This window comes from Macrotis lagotis, chromosome 7 (genome assembly GCF_037893015.1).
Source record: "Macrotis lagotis isolate mMagLag1 chromosome 7, bilby.v1.9.chrom.fasta, whole genome shotgun sequence".
In the NCBI taxonomy this organism is placed as follows: domain Eukaryota; kingdom Metazoa; phylum Chordata; class Mammalia; order Peramelemorphia; family Peramelidae; genus Macrotis; species Macrotis lagotis.
Window position 1 is genome coordinate 201,345,679 of NC_133664.1, and position 17,295 is coordinate 201,362,973.

A 17,295-nucleotide genomic window follows, 5' to 3' on the forward strand; every position below is an offset into this window, starting at 1 on the left:
TCAGTCCTAGAAAACCACTCATTCTGGGCTAGTGGAGAAGATGGTTTGTCTTTAACATATCTCTAACCCTCAGCCTATTCCCTGACCTAGAATCTGGTCTGGGTCTTTACTCTCATAGCATAATCTCAATTGGGAGTTACTGTTGCTATCATTTTTGACTCCCTCCGCCCAACAGAAACAACAGAATTCTGACCCCCTAATCCTCAACAGCTTTAGTCTAATCCCAGCTGTGGTTTGATGCTCTTATCTTTGCCATCAGAGAGGTGGCCTGGTAAACACATGCTCCTCCTCCCCTACTTCTATCTTTCCTTAATGCCCCCCCCCAACTAAGAATAAAGAGTAATGTTGCAAGGGAAGCTGACCCTTTTGGCAATCTCCACCAAGACTCAGCCCTACACTTCCCTTTCCTCATCTAATTCCAGCCTTTCCCACCTCGATCCCTGACAATATTCCAACTGGATCCTTCCCCTTCCCTCACCTGATTTTACCCAACCTTTACCTCACTGAGACGAGGCCAGTCTCTAGCAATAGAGCTGGGGCAGCTGACACAAGAGCTTTGGACCAGAGACAAGGGAGGAAGAGCCAACATCCAGAGCAAACTCAAAATCAATCCCAAGTAAGAAGGACTGGTCCTGCTACTATGTCAGATTGGGAAGGGCTGGAGGGATTGCTCTGTTGAACCAAGGGTAGGACTGAACCTACCACAACTGAACTTGGAGGGAATGGGGATCTTATTTGTAGGGTAAGGGGGCAACCTTATAATTTGTCCATTTGAATGTAACTTTGGAAGAGTTTTCTTTCTTGGGGAAGAATACAATACTGCTCTCAGCAAAAGGGTCTAATTTCTTACATGGTATAGTGGAAAGTTTGTTGAACCCTAGCTTTAACACTTAGTATGGGTGATGTATTTAATTCTCTCAGTCTCTTCTGTCATCTATAAAATGGGGTAATGACATTTGTACCCCAAAGTGGTATTGAGAAAAGAGCTTTGTAAGCAAACCTTCAATTTGTATATAAATTTGGAATTTTAAGTAGGAATATTACACCTTTCTGGAGCTATCTAGGTAGAATGTGAAGGGATACAGCCCAAGTGACTTGGTATGGTCAGATGGGAGTCCTTGGGGCTGAGGGGAGATGAGTTTGAGTTCCCTAATAATCTACATGCCCTCGCCAGCACAGGAACAGGAGCATTTTCATCTATTAGCCATGGGGGAGATGGAACAATTGCGTCAGGAAGCTGAACAGCTCAAGAAACAGATTGCGGTAATCTCCCTCACTAAAGATTCTTCTCAACTCCATGAACTGTCTAAGCTGGTCCCCTAGATCTTAGAGTTCCTTAGTCCCTTACACTGGATCCCCCTTAAACTTGAGAATTCTTCCTCTACCCCAATTCAAACCAGGACTCTTAATCTCTTCCTTGTCTCCCCATGGCCCTTCCCCTACCTTGATGATTGCTCTCCCTCAGGATGCCCGGAAAGCCTATGCTGACACCACCCTGGCAGAGGTAAGAGCTTATCCACGAAAGGAAGTGGGAATTGGAATCATGAGTTTGAAAGTGGAGGAAAAAAATTGAAAGAATTCAGAATTTCATATTCAGAGTCACACTATAGGAAAGGACAGTCCAGGTATAGAGTGGAAGCAGCAGGCAAGATAGCCTGTAAAACTAATTAACCTCTACCCCTTATAGCTTACTTCTGGTTTAGAGGTTGTTGCAAGGATTCAGATGCGGACACGCCGGACTCTCCGTGGACATTTGGCCAAGATCTATGCCATGCATTGGTCTACTGACTCCAAGTGAGTTGAAAAAAAGGAGCTAGGGAAGGGAAGAAAAGGGAGAAAGCCATGAGTAACCTAGATGCCTTATTCTCTCTCTCTCTCTCTCTAGGCTGCTAGTGAGTGCTTCACAGGATGGGAAGTTGATTGTGTGGGACACTTATACAACCAACAAGGTGCCCATCTGGTTTGTCCCATTTTCCCCGTTGCCCAAGCAAAGCTTCTTTCCTACTGCCATGCTTCTTGGATCTACCTCTAGTTCCTTCTATATCCCTCATCATCCATATTACCCATATCCCTCATCTGTTGCAAATAAGATACTAATCCTTATGCCATTCTGCTCCTCCCCTACCAGGTCCATGCCATCCCACTTCGATCTTCTTGGGTCATGACCTGCGCCTATGCTCCATCAGGAAACTTTGTGGCCTGTGGGGGGTTAGACAATATGTGCTCCATCTACAACCTCAAATCCAGAGAGGGCAATGTCAAAGTCAGCCGGGAGCTCTCTGGCCACTCAGGTAAGGTCCCTAACAGGGGAGAACTTCTCCAGCTGAGACTCTGACCCTAAATTTCTCCTCCACATGAAGAGGAAGGTCTAGTCTCCACTGAAGGTTTAGCCCTTCTCTGTCCTCACCAGGTTACCTCTCCTGCTGCCGATTCTTAGATGACAACAACATTGTGACCAGCTCTGGAGATACCACATGGTAACAAAGAAGGGACTGTAGCAGTTAACCCTTAGGGGGACTGGGAAATTTAGGCATCAAAGCAATATGTTTTGGGGAAGATGCTGCCACTGTTTTCTTCTATTTGTTTTTCTCCCATACTGCCTACAGTGCTCTCTGGGACATTGAGACTGGGCAGCAGAAAATGGTATTCTTGGGCCACACAGGAGATTGCATGAGTCTGGCTGTTTCTCCTGATTTCAAACTGTTTATCTCTGGGGCCTGTGATGCCAGTGCCAAGCTGTGGGATGTACGAGAGGGGAATTGTCGCCAAACTTTCACTGGTCATGAATCCGACATCAATGCTATCTGTGTATGTACCTCCATTTCTTCACATGATTTTTAAACATACATTTTATTGTGTACTTTGGTCTTTGTTTCTCAATAATTTCCTTCCTATCTCTTCAAGACCAAGCCCCCTATCCTCACCTCATGAATATATATAAAAAAAATTAAGCAAAAGCATCTGATTTAAGACTGCCTGATCATGTAAAAAAATATTCTGTCTAGTAATTTTCTACTTCTCTGCTGTTGGACAGACCTTCATTGTTTTTACCATCATTCAGAATTCAATGTCCTTAAAGTGATCTTTTTATTTATATTAACAATGACGATTTCTTTTCCCTTCCCTTGTTCTAGCTAATTTACCTTACTCCAGTCTTTCCACCTCTAACCCTAATTTCTGAATTTGGCCCAACTCTTCTTACATCTCACAAACCCATAAAAACAATAGGCTCTTATGGGGGGGGGCGGAGGGAGGGACAGTTGGGTGGTCAAGTGGATAGACCACTGGCCCTAGAGGTAGGAGGACCTGGGTTCAAATATGGATTACTAGCTGTGTGACTCTGGGCAAGTCACTTAACCTCAATTATTCTCCCTCCCCTCAAAAAAATAAAACCAAATCAGGGAAGGGGCAAGAAATGCTTCATCCTAGTTGTATCAAGAGGCAGAAAACAGGGAAAAATCAAGCTGTGAAATCACAGTGGGCCAGAGTTAAAACATAGGAGAAATTGCGTATTGGTAGTTAAGGAGAAGGTTAAAAAAAAATAGGGGCCAAGATTCCTTAAAAGAGTCTGCTTTCTGCAGAAAATTGGATGGAGATAAAAAGGAATATAGCTTCTTCTCTGCAGTTCTTACACAAAAATTGACCATGTATTATGGCACAATCAAAAGGGTCTGCTGAAATGATTCTTGTTTTGCCTCTCCTCTAAGTTTTTCCCCAATGGTGAAGCAATTTGTACTGGCTCAGATGATGCTAGCTGTCGTCTCTTTGACCTACGGGCTGACCAGGAGCTCATCACGTACTCACATGAAAGCATCATCTGTGGGATCACATCAGTTGCCTTCTCCCGAAGTGGCCGTCTGTTGCTGGCTGGCTATGATGACTTTAACTGCAACATCTGGGACTCCCTGAAGGGGGAACGTGTTGGTAAGATTTCACATTTTTTCAGATTAAATTTCTGGTTCCTTCCAACACCCTCTCTTTTCCTACTTAGGACTTTGTTCCTTACCTCTATGATCTGGGACTTTCTTACCGGCCTGAAACTCATCATTTTTAGTTGTGTCTGACTCTTTGTGATCCCATTTGAGGTTTTCTTGGCAAAAGATATTGGTTTGACATTTCCCTCTCCAGCTCATTTTACAGATGAGAAAACTGAAGCAAATAGGGTTGACTCTGGGCAAGGATCAACAGCTAGTAAGTGTCTGAGGTCAGATTTGAATTCAGGTCTTCCTAACTTCAGGTTCAGAAAATCAGGTGAAAAGATGATTAGACTTGGAACCAGGATATCAGGATTCAATTCCTGGTTCTCTTGTTAATCAGCTTTTTGATCTTAGGTTATTTCACTTCTTAAGTCTCCTTTTCCCCTCTGTAATATGGAAAGGAGCTGTATTATCTCTGAGTCTCCTTCCATTTCTATAGTTTTATAATGGCTCAAGTACCCTATTATTAGTAATTAGGTGGCACAGTAGATAGAGAATCAGACCTGGAGTCAGGAAAACCTGAGTTCAAATTCAGCCTCATATACTTTCTAGCTATATGACCCTGGGCAAGTCACTTCACCTTATTTGCCTCAGTTTCCTTATCCGTAAAAAAGAGCTGGAGAAGGAAACAGCAAACCACTCCAGAATTTTTGCCAAGAAAATGCCAAATGGAGCCAATAAGAGTTGGAGAGTAACAACTGAACAGTAACAACATAGAACCCTATTCTTGATCCACAACTATTGCCTCAATTCTGTACAGTACCTGTATCTAGAAATGAGAGGTCAAGTTGGGAAGAATAAAGGGAGAATTCCCATAATTTCCTATTGGCCATGGAGTCAGATTGAGTTCAAAGTCATTTAACATCTCAGGGTCTCAACTTTAAAATGGGGGGAGATTGGTGCAGAGGACTGAAAATCCTTCTTTAAATTTATGACTCTATGATCTTCTTTATTTCTAATTCCTCTTATCCCCTATTCATCTACAGATCTAGGACCATCCCATTTCCCTCTTGGGGCCAGTGTAAGATGTGGATATAAATATCTGAATACAACCAAGCCACAAACTAGTCAGTTCTGGGCCCAGACCAAATCAGTAGTAACAGAAATGAGATTCTCAGGACATCCTAAAGTAGCTTGGGAAATATCTACGTATCTCAGATGAGTTTCCCCCCAGGATTCACTGACCTGTTCTTGACCCAAATGCAAAGGGATAAGCTAGAACCCACGTGATCTGTGAGAATAGCTTTGCTTGCTCTTGACCTTGCCTCCTCCAGCTTTCACCAGAGAATAGAGAACCCCTTACTCCTCTTTTATTATAACCACAAAGACCTGGGTTTCCTTTATTCCCTAGTAAAGGGGAAATGCTTCTTCTAATGATACATAGCGAAATTTTGATACATAGGGAATACCATTGGGTCTGTTTATTGTTATTTTTTTTGATACATAGAGAATCTCATTTGGGGGGATTTTTTTTTGTTTTGGGGGTTAAGTGACTTTCCCAAGGTCACACAGCTAGGTAATTATTAAGTGTTTGATGTCAGATTTGAACTCAGGTCCACCCGACTCCAGGGTAGTGTTCTATCTGTGCCACCTTGATGCCCACCACTACCACCATTGACTTTTAGGAAAGAGAGAATCCTTTCTTTCTTTTCCCCAGGGATTTAGGCTGCCATTGAACAAAATGCTCCCTTCTCTGTTCGCACGCAGAAGTCTAGAGGCTTATCTTTCTTTTCCCTAGGGACTCTCTCAGGCCATGACAACAGGGTTAGTTGCCTGGGGGTTACAGCTGATGGGATGGCAGTGGCCACAGGCTCCTGGGACAGCTTCCTGAAGATCTGGAACTGAAGAAGGTGGCAAAAGATGGGAGATAAGGGGCAGCTTGGATCTCGGGTACCCCACATCCTGTTGAAGATTTGAACCCACCTGCTACCATTTCCTCAGTACTTCCCCATTAGAGGGCAAAGCCCAAGTCAGCATGGCCATATGGGTCCTCTTCCCTCCTACTGCCATCAGCCCCATACATATGTATAGACTTTTCTCCTGCCTTCCTCAGTGACCTTCCTGATTTCTATCTAGCCTCTTTCCCTTTCTTTCTAAATATCCTTCACAGTCTCCAAAGCAAGATGGCTAGCTCTAACAGGAAACAAGGACTTAGAAGGCCCTGGATTTTCCATCAATAGCTTCAGCAAGCACCATAGAAGCCCAGACTTGGAAGGTATAAACTGGATATTACAGAAGTAAACCAGAACCATATCCTCCTCTCTGTGCTCTGCCTAAGGATCCCCCTTTAACTTTGTTCATTTTTCTTGCATCCCTTCTTTTCTCAAATTCAATAAAGGGTAGCCCTGCCACATAACAATCTTCATAAACTGACTCATGTTTATTCCTCTTGTTCAAGGGGCCCAATACTTATCCCCAAAATCTTCATACTCTTGTCTTTGTCCTCTCATAAGTCTTTCAAAGAAGATCTACTGACATAATGGAAGCCTTCCTTTCAATCTTTTAACATCTCCATAGCATTTCACTAGGCTGTCTATCTATTATCCCCTTTCTTCCTGCATCACTTGCCAACCTCCTCTTATTATTTATTTATTTATACATTTTGATATGTAACTCATGACCTAGGGCCCTCAAAGATCTGTATTCACCCAGACCAGGTCAGATCTTGTAAGCAGATCCCAAAAGGTCATTATCTCTTTGGTTCACATGCCCTTGTTCAGAGTTTGCTCTGAGAAATCCCCACAAACATGAATCACAGGATCCCCAATTCTTGAACAAGCACTCAAGGTAATAAATATATATATCAGATAGAGGACAGTTTTCATTTCACCTCACTGAAAAAATGCAGACGATATAAAAGACTCAGGAAGAGCCTAAAAATAAATACAGAAAATGCATAAGCCACTCATAATATCTTTTAAACTCAGTGAAGGTCGTACTCTGACTCTTATAAATTTCTGCCATATGGTCTGATTCTTCCTTGACTGACAATGTTACTCTGTGATTATACATTGGAAGGCCATGTAAGAACTATACCTGGAAAGCAAACACACTTTGAATAGGTAACTCTTTCCTAATGGACCTTGTCCAAACAATTCACATTACTAATAGGAAGCAAAATACAGGTCTCCTGCTCCTCTATCTTTACTAATAATACTCAGTAAAAGGAGACACATGAGTAAACTTTTTCTTCTTCCAAGAGACCAAGCTGCTCAGTACATTCTTTCTAAAAGATCAAATCTCTGAACTGTCTTTTTTTTGATATTTTATTTTTCCAATTACATGTTATGAAAGTTTTTAAACATTCATCCACTTGCATATTTATATGCATTTTTCTACCACTCTCCTTTCCCAGCCCCTTCCCCTCACCCATGAACAGTCTAGTAAAAATTGCACATATTCATTTGTGTTTAACATTTTTTACAAATTATGGGGCGGCTAGGTGGCATAGTGGATAAAGCACCGGCCCTGGAGTCAGGAGTATCTGGGTTCAAATCCGGTCTCAGACACTTAATAATTACCTAGCTATGTGGCCTTAGGCAAGCCACTTAACCCTGTTTGCCTTGCAAAAACCTAAAAATAAACAAATTAGTCATTTTGTGTATGAGGAGTTGGGACTAAGAAAACCATGGAATAGGAAGGGAAAAACATAAGAGAAGTTTTTGAAAAGTGAGCATGGTATCCATTCAGATTCTGTGGAGTTTTTTTTTCCCCTCAGGATAGGGATGGCATTGTCATATTGTCCATAACAGGTCTCCCAAGGTTGTCCTCTGAACTGCAGAAAGGAGCTATATCCATATAGTCAACTCACAATGTTGATGTTAATGTGTACAATGTTGTCTTAGTTCTGCTCCCTCTGCTCAGCATCAGTTCATGTAATTCTTTCCTAAATTATTTTCTAAAGTCTGACCACTTTAAGTTTCTTATAAAACAATAGTACTCCATAACATCCATATACCATAATTTGTTCAGTCATTCCCCAATTGATGGGCATTCCCTTCAATTTCCATTTCTTTGCCACTAGAAAAAGAACTGCTATAAATATTTTTGAACATGTAAAACTTTTCCCATTTTTTATGATATCTTGGATAAAGGTCTAGTATTCATATTGCTGGGTCAAAGGGTATGATCATTTTTAATTTTCTTTAATGTATAGTTCCATATTGCTTTCCAGAATGGTTAGATTAGTTCACAACTCAACCAACAACGCATTAATTGAACTCAGTTTTAAAGCTATTCAAAATTGATGCTACCCAAGAAATTTCCCCTTCCTGCTAGAAAGTAAGATTCTGGGGCCATGTAACCTAGAAATTTTCCCTCCTCATACTGGGATGCAGAGTTTCAGGAATGATACTATCCCTGGACTTCAACTTTAGACCATATGGACAACCTTTTGTTTTCCTGTCAATCCACAACTGCCATGCCTTGCTGTCATCTCTTAGGTTAGAATGTCTTCCTCTATCTTCTTTTTCTTTTAAAGGCAATGGGGTTAAGTGACTTGCCCAAGGTCACACAGCTACACAATTATGAAGTATCTGAGGTCACTTTTGAACTCAGGTCCTCCTGACTCCAGGGCTGATACTCTATCCATTGCGCCACCTAGCTGCCCCTCCTCTATCTTCTTGAAACGGTTGGAGAGGCAAGGGCATATTGTTCTTACCAACCAGTTGCCAGTAAATATTTTCTAATCAGGTGCTATCTACACAACATTTACTTATCTGAAGCATTCAAATGAGGATGCTCTGGGGAAGAAAAAATCCCTCAGAATACTTTTTGCCTACAGTGGACAAGTTCACTCTTCTACCCTGTAGTTTGTTGTTTGAACAGGGAAAAGTTAAAACAAGGATAAGAGTAGTCTGTTGACTCTCTTTTACAGGCCAGCAGAGAGTAGTTTAAACTTTCTTCACCTCTCTCCTAGACTATGATAATAGCCTCTTGACAGATCTTCCTGACTCAAACTTCTCTTTCACTCCTACCTACTAAAGTGATTTTTTTATTCTTTTCTTGGGGTTGAGGGTGGTCTAGGTTTGAATTTCAGCTTTTTTTTTTTTTGTGAGCTAAAGCAATACAAATAAAAATAAATATTTCTACAAAGAAGAACACAGAGGATTATAAACACTCAGAAAGGACTAAATTGTGAATTGCTTATCACTTGCTTTGTAAAAATTATATATATATATATATATATATATGTATGTATGGGCAGCCAGGTGGCACAGTGGATAGAGCACTGGCCCTAGAGTCTGAGTTCAAATTTGACCTTAGACACTTAATACTTACTTAGCTGTTTGCCCTTGGGCAAGTCACTCTACCCCATTGTCTTGCAAAAACAAACAAAAATATATGTGAATAGTAAATTTAACATATTACTTTCAAAACTATTCTGCTTATCTCTGTTGCCTTCTGAACTTCCTTCTGTCCTTCTCTATGCTCTGATAAAAGTTTCAATCTCCCTTTTTTCTTTTTTTACTTTTTTTTAATTATCATCACTGATAACCCCTTCCTGCCTTCCCCTCCTCCTCTAAGTTAAAAGCTAGAAAAAAGCCTTTATACAAATAAGTATAGATAAGCAAACATCTACATTATGACCAATTCCAAAAATGTATGTCTTTTTCTCCAACTTGAATTGATCAGTTCTCTGTCAAGAGGTAGAGTATTATCTTTCATTAGTCCTGTAGAGTGGAATCCCACCTCCTTCAGCATCTCAGGGATGGGGAGAAGTCGATTTGCTGCCAACACCCAGTAGAAGTTCCCAGACTGACATACCATACAAAGGGATGGCCAGGCCCAGACTCCAGATGTCAATTGTCATTCTGATTAACTGGCCCCCAGGACACTGGTTGCTTATCCACGATGCCCTGGAGGGCAGTTCCATTTCTAGTGTCCAAGCTGGTTATAGGCCCTGGAAGCCTTCTCTTGGAAGGATATCAGGAAGTGCATTTATGGGACCAATGACCCATCATATCACAGCAGAAACAGGTAATCTCTTTTTTCTTTTTTTATTATATTATTTTTGCACAAATGATGTTTTTTATACATTACTAAAATATTCTTTTTTAAGAGTAAACATAATGCCCCCTACCCCCCAAAATATAGACCCTCAAGGCAATAAAGAAAAAAATTGAAATTAAAATTAAAAAAATAATAATAATAGGGGTAGCTAGGTGGTGCGGTGGACAGAGCACTGGCCCTGGAATCAGGAGCACCCAAGCCCAAATCTGGCCCCAGACACCCAACAATCACCCAGCTGTGTGACCCTGGGCAAGCCACCCCAACCCCATTGCCCTGCAAAAACCAGAAAATAAAATCAAATAACAATAATCATAATAATAGGGGGTGGCTAGGTGGCACAGTGGACAGAGCACCAGCCCTGGAGCCCAGAGTATCTGGGTTCAAATTCGGCCCCAGACACCCAACAACCACCCAGCTGTGTGGCCCTGGGCAACCCCCCAAAATAATAATAATAATAATAATAATAATAATAATAATAATAATAATAATAATAATAATAAATGTGCTTCAGTCTGTGTTCCAAAACCACCAGCTCTGTTGCAGGTGGATCACATTCTTTATGATAAGTCCATCACAAAATCTACTTCCATATTTTTCCACTGTTGCCATTGCTGATCGCAACTCCCTCTGTTTGTACTTCCCCACTACCATACACTACATTTTCTCTATCCTTTCACTCTGTCCCTCTTCTTAAATAAATGTGTTGTAGGGTAGCTGAGTGGTACAACAGACTGGTCACTGGCCCTGGGTCCAAAAGGCCCCAAGCCCACATTCCACAGCTAAGGCCCAGCAACCACTGGACCCTGTGGTCCCAGAGAGGCCATCCAAATCCCAGCCCCTTGCAAGAAGTAAAAAAGAAAATGTGTTATATCTGACCACTGTCCCCCATGGTCCACCCTCTCCTCCATCACTCACATCCCCCCCTTTCCCCTGTCCCTGTCCCCCTTCTTACTCTAGATGTCTATATCCCATTGAGTATATATGCTAAGAAACAGGTAATCTCATCACGAGATTTACTGGGAACATTGGCAGAGGCTTTGCTCATGGTGGCAAACAAAAATTAAGGCTTTGTCCTTGACCTACAGTTCCGTTCTTCAAAGACTCAGTCTTGGTTAGTGAGCATACTGAAAGGTGTCTCTAAAATCTTGGTCTGTGGTCTTTAGGGTCCCATGTCCAATTTCTACAGTTTCTATCTGGTATCTGGGGTGGACTGGCTGATAAAAAGCATACCAAGAATGATTGATCCCTCAGGAGAGGAAGTATCAAGATTACTATATTTCTTAATAGCCTCTACTACTCTGCCTAGGAAAAGTGCAGGATTCCTCAGACCCCTGATAGTGCCATCAGGGATCAGCTGGTCAGACAGCTACTGCCCCAGAAGGATATCTAATTCCTGACTTAGCTAGGCTAACTCCAAACCTTTGGGCCAGGTTCCAAATTCTCAATTTCTCCTCATCTGTGCAGCAAGTAGAAATTAGAATGTCTACATCATTGCAGGAGATCAAATTTCATGGCTTAAACCCATTAATAAATTTAATAGGATCTTCAGAATAATGACCAAGTTTGGTGGGTTTTTTTTTTTAATCTGTAAGAGATCAATTGTTGAAAAAGGAAGGACTTTAGTTGTTCCCCCTTGGAGAGTCGATACTTCCCTCAAGGGACAGATCTTAACAGAGATGGTGGAATCTAGGATCTCAGGAGATTGAGAAGAAGGAAGAAAAAGGGTCCCACTCCTTGTCTGAAAAGGATGAAGAGACAAGAGTGGTTGGAAAATTGTGGAAGTTTTTGCTGTACTGGTGCAGGTCCAGGAGGCATGTAGAGTTAGATAGATAAAGGGGAGATTTCCCAAAAAATTGTAATAAAGATTGCTCTGCTCTGGAAAGGTGAGAGCAGAAGGTTGAGGTGAAATAGGAAATTGCTGCCATAGAGAAGGGGGTCATCAAAAAAATCAGTTTGCAGACAACCAAAAGGGAAGTATCTAAATAACCAAGAAAGGGAATGTCTAAATATTGAGGAAAGATGTCCTATGATAATATAGCCTTAAATAGGGGTACAGACTTCCTATTATAGAATCTCACCTCTGCTGGCATCACAGGGAGGGAGAAAAGTTGGCTACTGCCAAGGCCCAGCAGATATCTTTATCTGAAGGAAATCTGTGCAAAAAAAATGTCCCCAAACCTAGACTAGGTTAACCTAAATCCATCGAAGGCTTACACAAATGCAGACCTTCTGGATTCAGAGTCAATGCTCTTCCTAGTCGGGGAACCAAATGATGAAGCTTGGGTTGAGCCTAGTGAAGAATTCATGAGACAAAGACTCCAGAGTTAATGAGGTCATAAAATTAGGTTTATTTCCTTTAAAAGAATGGGCTAATTGCCCTAGAGGAAAACTTCACCCTGGAAGGCAGTGGGAAATGACTTATATAGGCAATATTTCACAAAGGACTAGCTTATTATGGCCAAATGCCAGAATTGGGAAATGGGGCACAAAGATGATTAAGTTTATCAGCTCTTTGAACATTTTTACCTTCATTAGAGTTAGTTCCCAACTGTCCAGGGTTCAGAAGGCTGCCTTCTACCATTTTCAGTATTTATCTTTCTATTTCTTCCCTGGAACTGTTCTCCCTGGCTCCTCATTTGGTCATTAAACTTTTTTTTAATTTATTTTTTATTTTTTTATTTTTATTTTTACAATTTTCCCCCTAATTTTACTTCCCTCCCCCCACACACCACAGAAAGCAATTTGCCAGTCTTTACATTGTTTCCATGTTATACATTGATCCAAATGGAAAGTGATGAGAGAGAAATCATATCCTTAAGGGAAAAACATAAAGTATAAGAGATAGCAAGATCAGACAATAAGATATCAGTTTTTTTCCCCTAAATTTAAGGAAATAGTCCTTGGTCTTTGTTCAAACTCCACAGTTGTTTCTCTGGATACAGATGGTATTCTCCATTGTAGACAGCCCCAAATTGTCTCTGATTGTTGCACTGATGGAATGAGGGAGTCCATCAAGGTTGATCATCAACCCCATGTTGCTCTTAGGGTGTACAGTGTTTTTCTGGTTCTTGCTCATCTTACTCAGGATCAGTTCATGCAAATCCCTTCAGGCTTCCCTGAATTCCCATCCCTCTTGGTTTCTAATAGAACAATAGTGTTCCATGACATACATATACTACAGTTTGCTAAGCCATTCCCCAAATGAAGGACATTTACTTGATTTCCAATTTTTTGCCACCACAAACAGGGCCGCTATGAATATTTTTGTACAAGTGAGGTTTTTACCCTTTTTCATCATCTTTTCAGGGTCTAGACTCAGCAATGGTATTGCTGGATCAAAGGGTATGCATATTTTTGTTGCCCTTTGGGCGTATAAACTTTATTTCTGATTGTTTGAAAATAGCACCTACCTCCCAGAATTGTTGTGGGGATCAAATATGATCAAAATTGTAGAACACTTAGCATGATTAACTATTATTTTTGGCAATATTTTTTCTTTGACATAAATCTGGATTTTGGCTGTACCATTTCTAGCAATTTTTCTTTTCGAGGTATCTTTCAGGAAGTGCTTAATGGATTCTTTCTGTCTTTACTTTGCCCTCTGGTTCTAATAAATCATTTATGATTTCAATTATTGATTTTTTTTGTCATTTTTCTGGGAGTTCTAATGATTCTTAAAATCATTTCTCCTTGTTTTCTAGGTTGTTTTATATATCAAATATCTTTTATCTTCTACTTTTCAATCTTGATTTGATCTAATATTTCTTTTTCTTGGAATCATTGATTTTTGTTTTTCTATTCTAATTTTCATGTAATCTGTAAGATTCATGGAATCTTACCTATTACATGGGTAAGATTTATCACTATCTGATCTTAGTAATCTATTTTTCCTTCTAATCTGTGCTTCATTTCTTCCAAGTGTTCACGTAGTCCTTGTAGAAAATCTTTTTTTTTTTAATTTGAGTGTCTGAAAATAGCTTTTATGGAGTATTTCATTGCTGGATTTTTTTTTTTTAGGTTTTTGCAAGGCAAATGGAGTTAAGTGGCTTGCCCAAGGCCACACAGCTAGGTAATTATTAAGTGTCTGAGACCGGATTTGAACCCAGGTACTCCTGACTCCAGGGACCGGGCTTTAATCCACTGTGCCACCTAGCTGCCCCTCATTGTTGGATTTTTAAAAATATTTTTCTACCTATAAATTTTTATAATAGCAGTGTCTTATTCAATTTACTTAACTCTTTAGCTATTGGAATTTTGTGCCAGGGCCAGGCCTTGTTCCCTACTATATTTTTGGGTGACCCTGGTCATGCACCCTTAGAAGAGGGCCTCTATCTCTTAGGTTTAGGTCCCCCCCCCTTTCAAGTTCAAATGCTGGCTCAACAGGAATCTCAGAACAAAGACTAGGTATCCTGGAGCCCAAGAGCCTGCATTGTCCTAGTCTAAGCACTAATTTGAGCACAGACACACTGTTAAGAACTGATCTTAATCACTGAATGCATTATCTCAGTCAATCTGTGACTTGGGAAAGACCTTGTTTTAAAAAGCCCAAGGTCTCCCACTGTGCTCAGGGGTCATCTCTAGTTGTTCTGATCCATATCTGGCCATTGAACTCATGGCTCCAGAGAAGAAAGTGAGGCTGGTGACTTTGTTCATTTTGCACACCACATTTATCCAACTCACTTGCATGTTATGGCAACACCTCCCTGATGTCCTGGTTTTCTTTGAGAATGAAGGACAAACATCATTCAATCAATTGACTGGATGTTCTTTATGCTTTAGAAAAATCATTTAATACTTCTGGCCAAGATGGTCACTTATAAGGTCCATCCTGTGAGTAGCATCCAACTAGAATATCTGGCTGGCTACACCTGTCTCTCATGTGCTGGAAGGCTACTATAGATGCTGACTTTTCTAGAGGTTCCCATTTCCTATTGCCTGCAGGTGTTTGGATGATGTTTTTAGAGTACTGGGCCTGGAAAGAGGAAGAAGTGAGTTCAAATGTGGCCTCAGATACTTACTAGCTGTGTGACTCTGGGCAGATTACTTAACTTCTGTTTGTTTTAATCTACTGGAGGAGGAAATATCAAGCCATTCCAGTGTTTTTGCCAAGAAAAATCCCAAAACAGTATTGGTGTGATATAGACCCTGGGGTCATAAACAACAATGAATGAGTTGAGTCATTGCAGTTGTATTTTGGATTTATAGAATCTTATTTCAAATACTATTTTAAAGTCATTGTTAGAATAGGGGTAAGAAAACTGGATTGCTTAACTCCATGCAAGAAGTTAGAAGTGTTAAGAGAGATTTCTACAGCACAGCTCTCACCACATTGATCCTTTACTAGATGAACTCCAGTGATTCCCTATACAAAGGTAGTGAGGCAGCAAGGCAGAACAGTGACTAAATCCCTGGGCCTGCAATTAGGAGGACCTGGGTTCAAATCTAACCTCAGTCACTTACTGAGACTCAAAGAAAATCATTTTAAAGCCTTTCACAACCTGACCCCACCTACCTTTGCTTCATCCTGCAGACCACAGTCAGAATGACCTTGCCATTTTTCACACATAGAGTTCCATTTATATTCATAATACACATATACATATTCATTTTAGAATTCATGGTTTCCTTCAAAACCTAGTTTAAATTCCACTTTCTAGGATTATGAGAAATATGGGACACTATTACATTGCTGATGGAGCTGGATGAACTCATCCAGCCTTTCTGGAGAGCAATTTGAAACTACACCCAAAGAGCAACAAAAACGTGCATACCCTTTGATCCAGCAATACCATTACTGAGTCTATACCCTGAAGAGATGATGAAAAAGGGTAGAAACATCACTTGTACAAAAATATTCATAGTGGCCCTGTTTGTGGTGGCAAAGAATCGGAAATTAAGTAAATGTCCTTCAATGGGGAAATGGCTTAGCAAACTGAGGTATACGTATGTCATGGAACACTATTGTTCTATTAGAAACCAGGAGGGATAGGAATTCAGGGAAGCCTGGAGGGATTTGCATGAACTGATCCTGAGTGAGATGAGCAGAACCAGAAAAACACTGTACATCCTAACAGCAACATGGGGTGATGATCAACCCTGATGGACTCCCCCATTCCATCAGTGCAACAATCTGGGACAATTTGGGGCTGTCTGCAAAGGAGAATACCATCTGTATCCAGAGAAACAACTGGAGTTTGAACAAAGAACAAGGACTATTAACTTTAATTTAGGGAAAAAACCTAATATCTTATTGTCTGATCTTGCTGTCTCTTATACTTTATGTTTCTTCCTTAAGGACATGATTTCTCTCTCATCACATTCCATTTGGATCAATGTATAACATGGAAACAATGTAAAGACTGGCAAATTGCCTTCTGTGGGGGGTGGGAGGAGGAAAGTAATATTGGGGGAAAAATTGTAAAACTCAAAATAAATAAAATCTTTAAGTATCAAAAAAAAATTCTACCTTCTAGGTGAGGTCTTTCCTGATTTCCTCTAGCTACTTGCACCCTTCATCTGAAAAAAATTACTGTGTATTTATTTTGCACTTTTTTAATGCATATATATGATGTCTTCTCTGAGAGAATGAAGCTTCTCGAGTACGAGGAATGTTTCATTTTTGTCTTTAGGCTCTTAGTATCTGTAGGATACTAAGTAGGAGCTTAATAAATGCTTGCTGCTGATTAAATGCCTAATGTATCCTTTCTCACAGGGCTCTTAGCCAAACAAATCGTTTGAGGGACAGCTCCAGTCACTGAAACTCGTTTCACTGAAGACACCAAGGGATAGCTCAGAATCAGCCAATGTCTGTAATTCTAATCAGTAATTATTTTTTACCTCTTCCTAAGGAGTCAGTGAGCACATCCATACTCAGAAACAACAGAAAGAGGCTCTTTCAAAAGTCCTAAATTTATTCTGCCTGCTGAGTAAGCTCATTAAGTTGATTGGAAAACTCTACTGATCAATTCTGCTTACATCTTTTATACCACTCCCTGCATGCAAATCTTCAACATATACCTTTGCATCCTCCTGGAAGTCACCCACAAATTTGATTTTTCCAAGATTGCGATGGTCCTTTTTTTCACAACCATGTAGAATGGATCCAAATCCCTGTGTTCATCTGTCATGTTTTTCCAAGAGTCTACCATTTGGGGAAGATGTACAGATCTCCTCCTCCCTTTCTCCCTTTGCAACATTTCATCTTCCATCCTCAGAAACAAGTAGGTCTGACTGGAGGCTGAAAAGACCTTGCTTCAAGAAAGTATGGGATTTTTGCTATGATCTGAAAAGAGTGTACTTTGTTTCT

The 17,295-nt window shown here is 40.5% G+C and overlaps 1 protein-coding gene across 3 annotated transcripts; it reads left to right on the forward strand.

Moving 5' to 3' along the window:
• Positions 1-21: 21 nt before the first annotated feature.
• On the forward strand, positions 22-6,321 carry GNB3 (G protein subunit beta 3). 3 transcript variants are annotated; one of them, XM_074194497.1, is made up of 10 exons: positions 22-616; positions 1,175-1,263; positions 1,466-1,504; positions 1,688-1,794; positions 1,886-1,949; positions 2,129-2,291; positions 2,411-2,477; positions 2,607-2,808; positions 3,708-3,924; positions 5,716-6,321. In XM_074194497.1, exons 2-10 carry the CDS (start codon positions 1,207-1,209, stop codon positions 5,820-5,822), a joined length of 1,023 nt encoding a protein of 340 aa, XP_074050598.1. In that variant the 5' UTR covers positions 22-616; positions 1,175-1,206; the 3' UTR covers positions 5,823-6,321. The 3 variants fall into 3 exon arrangements, with proteins under 3 accessions (XP_074050598.1, XP_074050599.1, XP_074050597.1); XM_074194498.1 differs by having other exon boundaries at positions 1,180-1,263; XM_074194496.1 differs by lacking the exon at positions 22-616 and having other exon boundaries at positions 1,167-1,263.
• Positions 6,322-17,295: the final 10,974 nt, after the last annotated feature.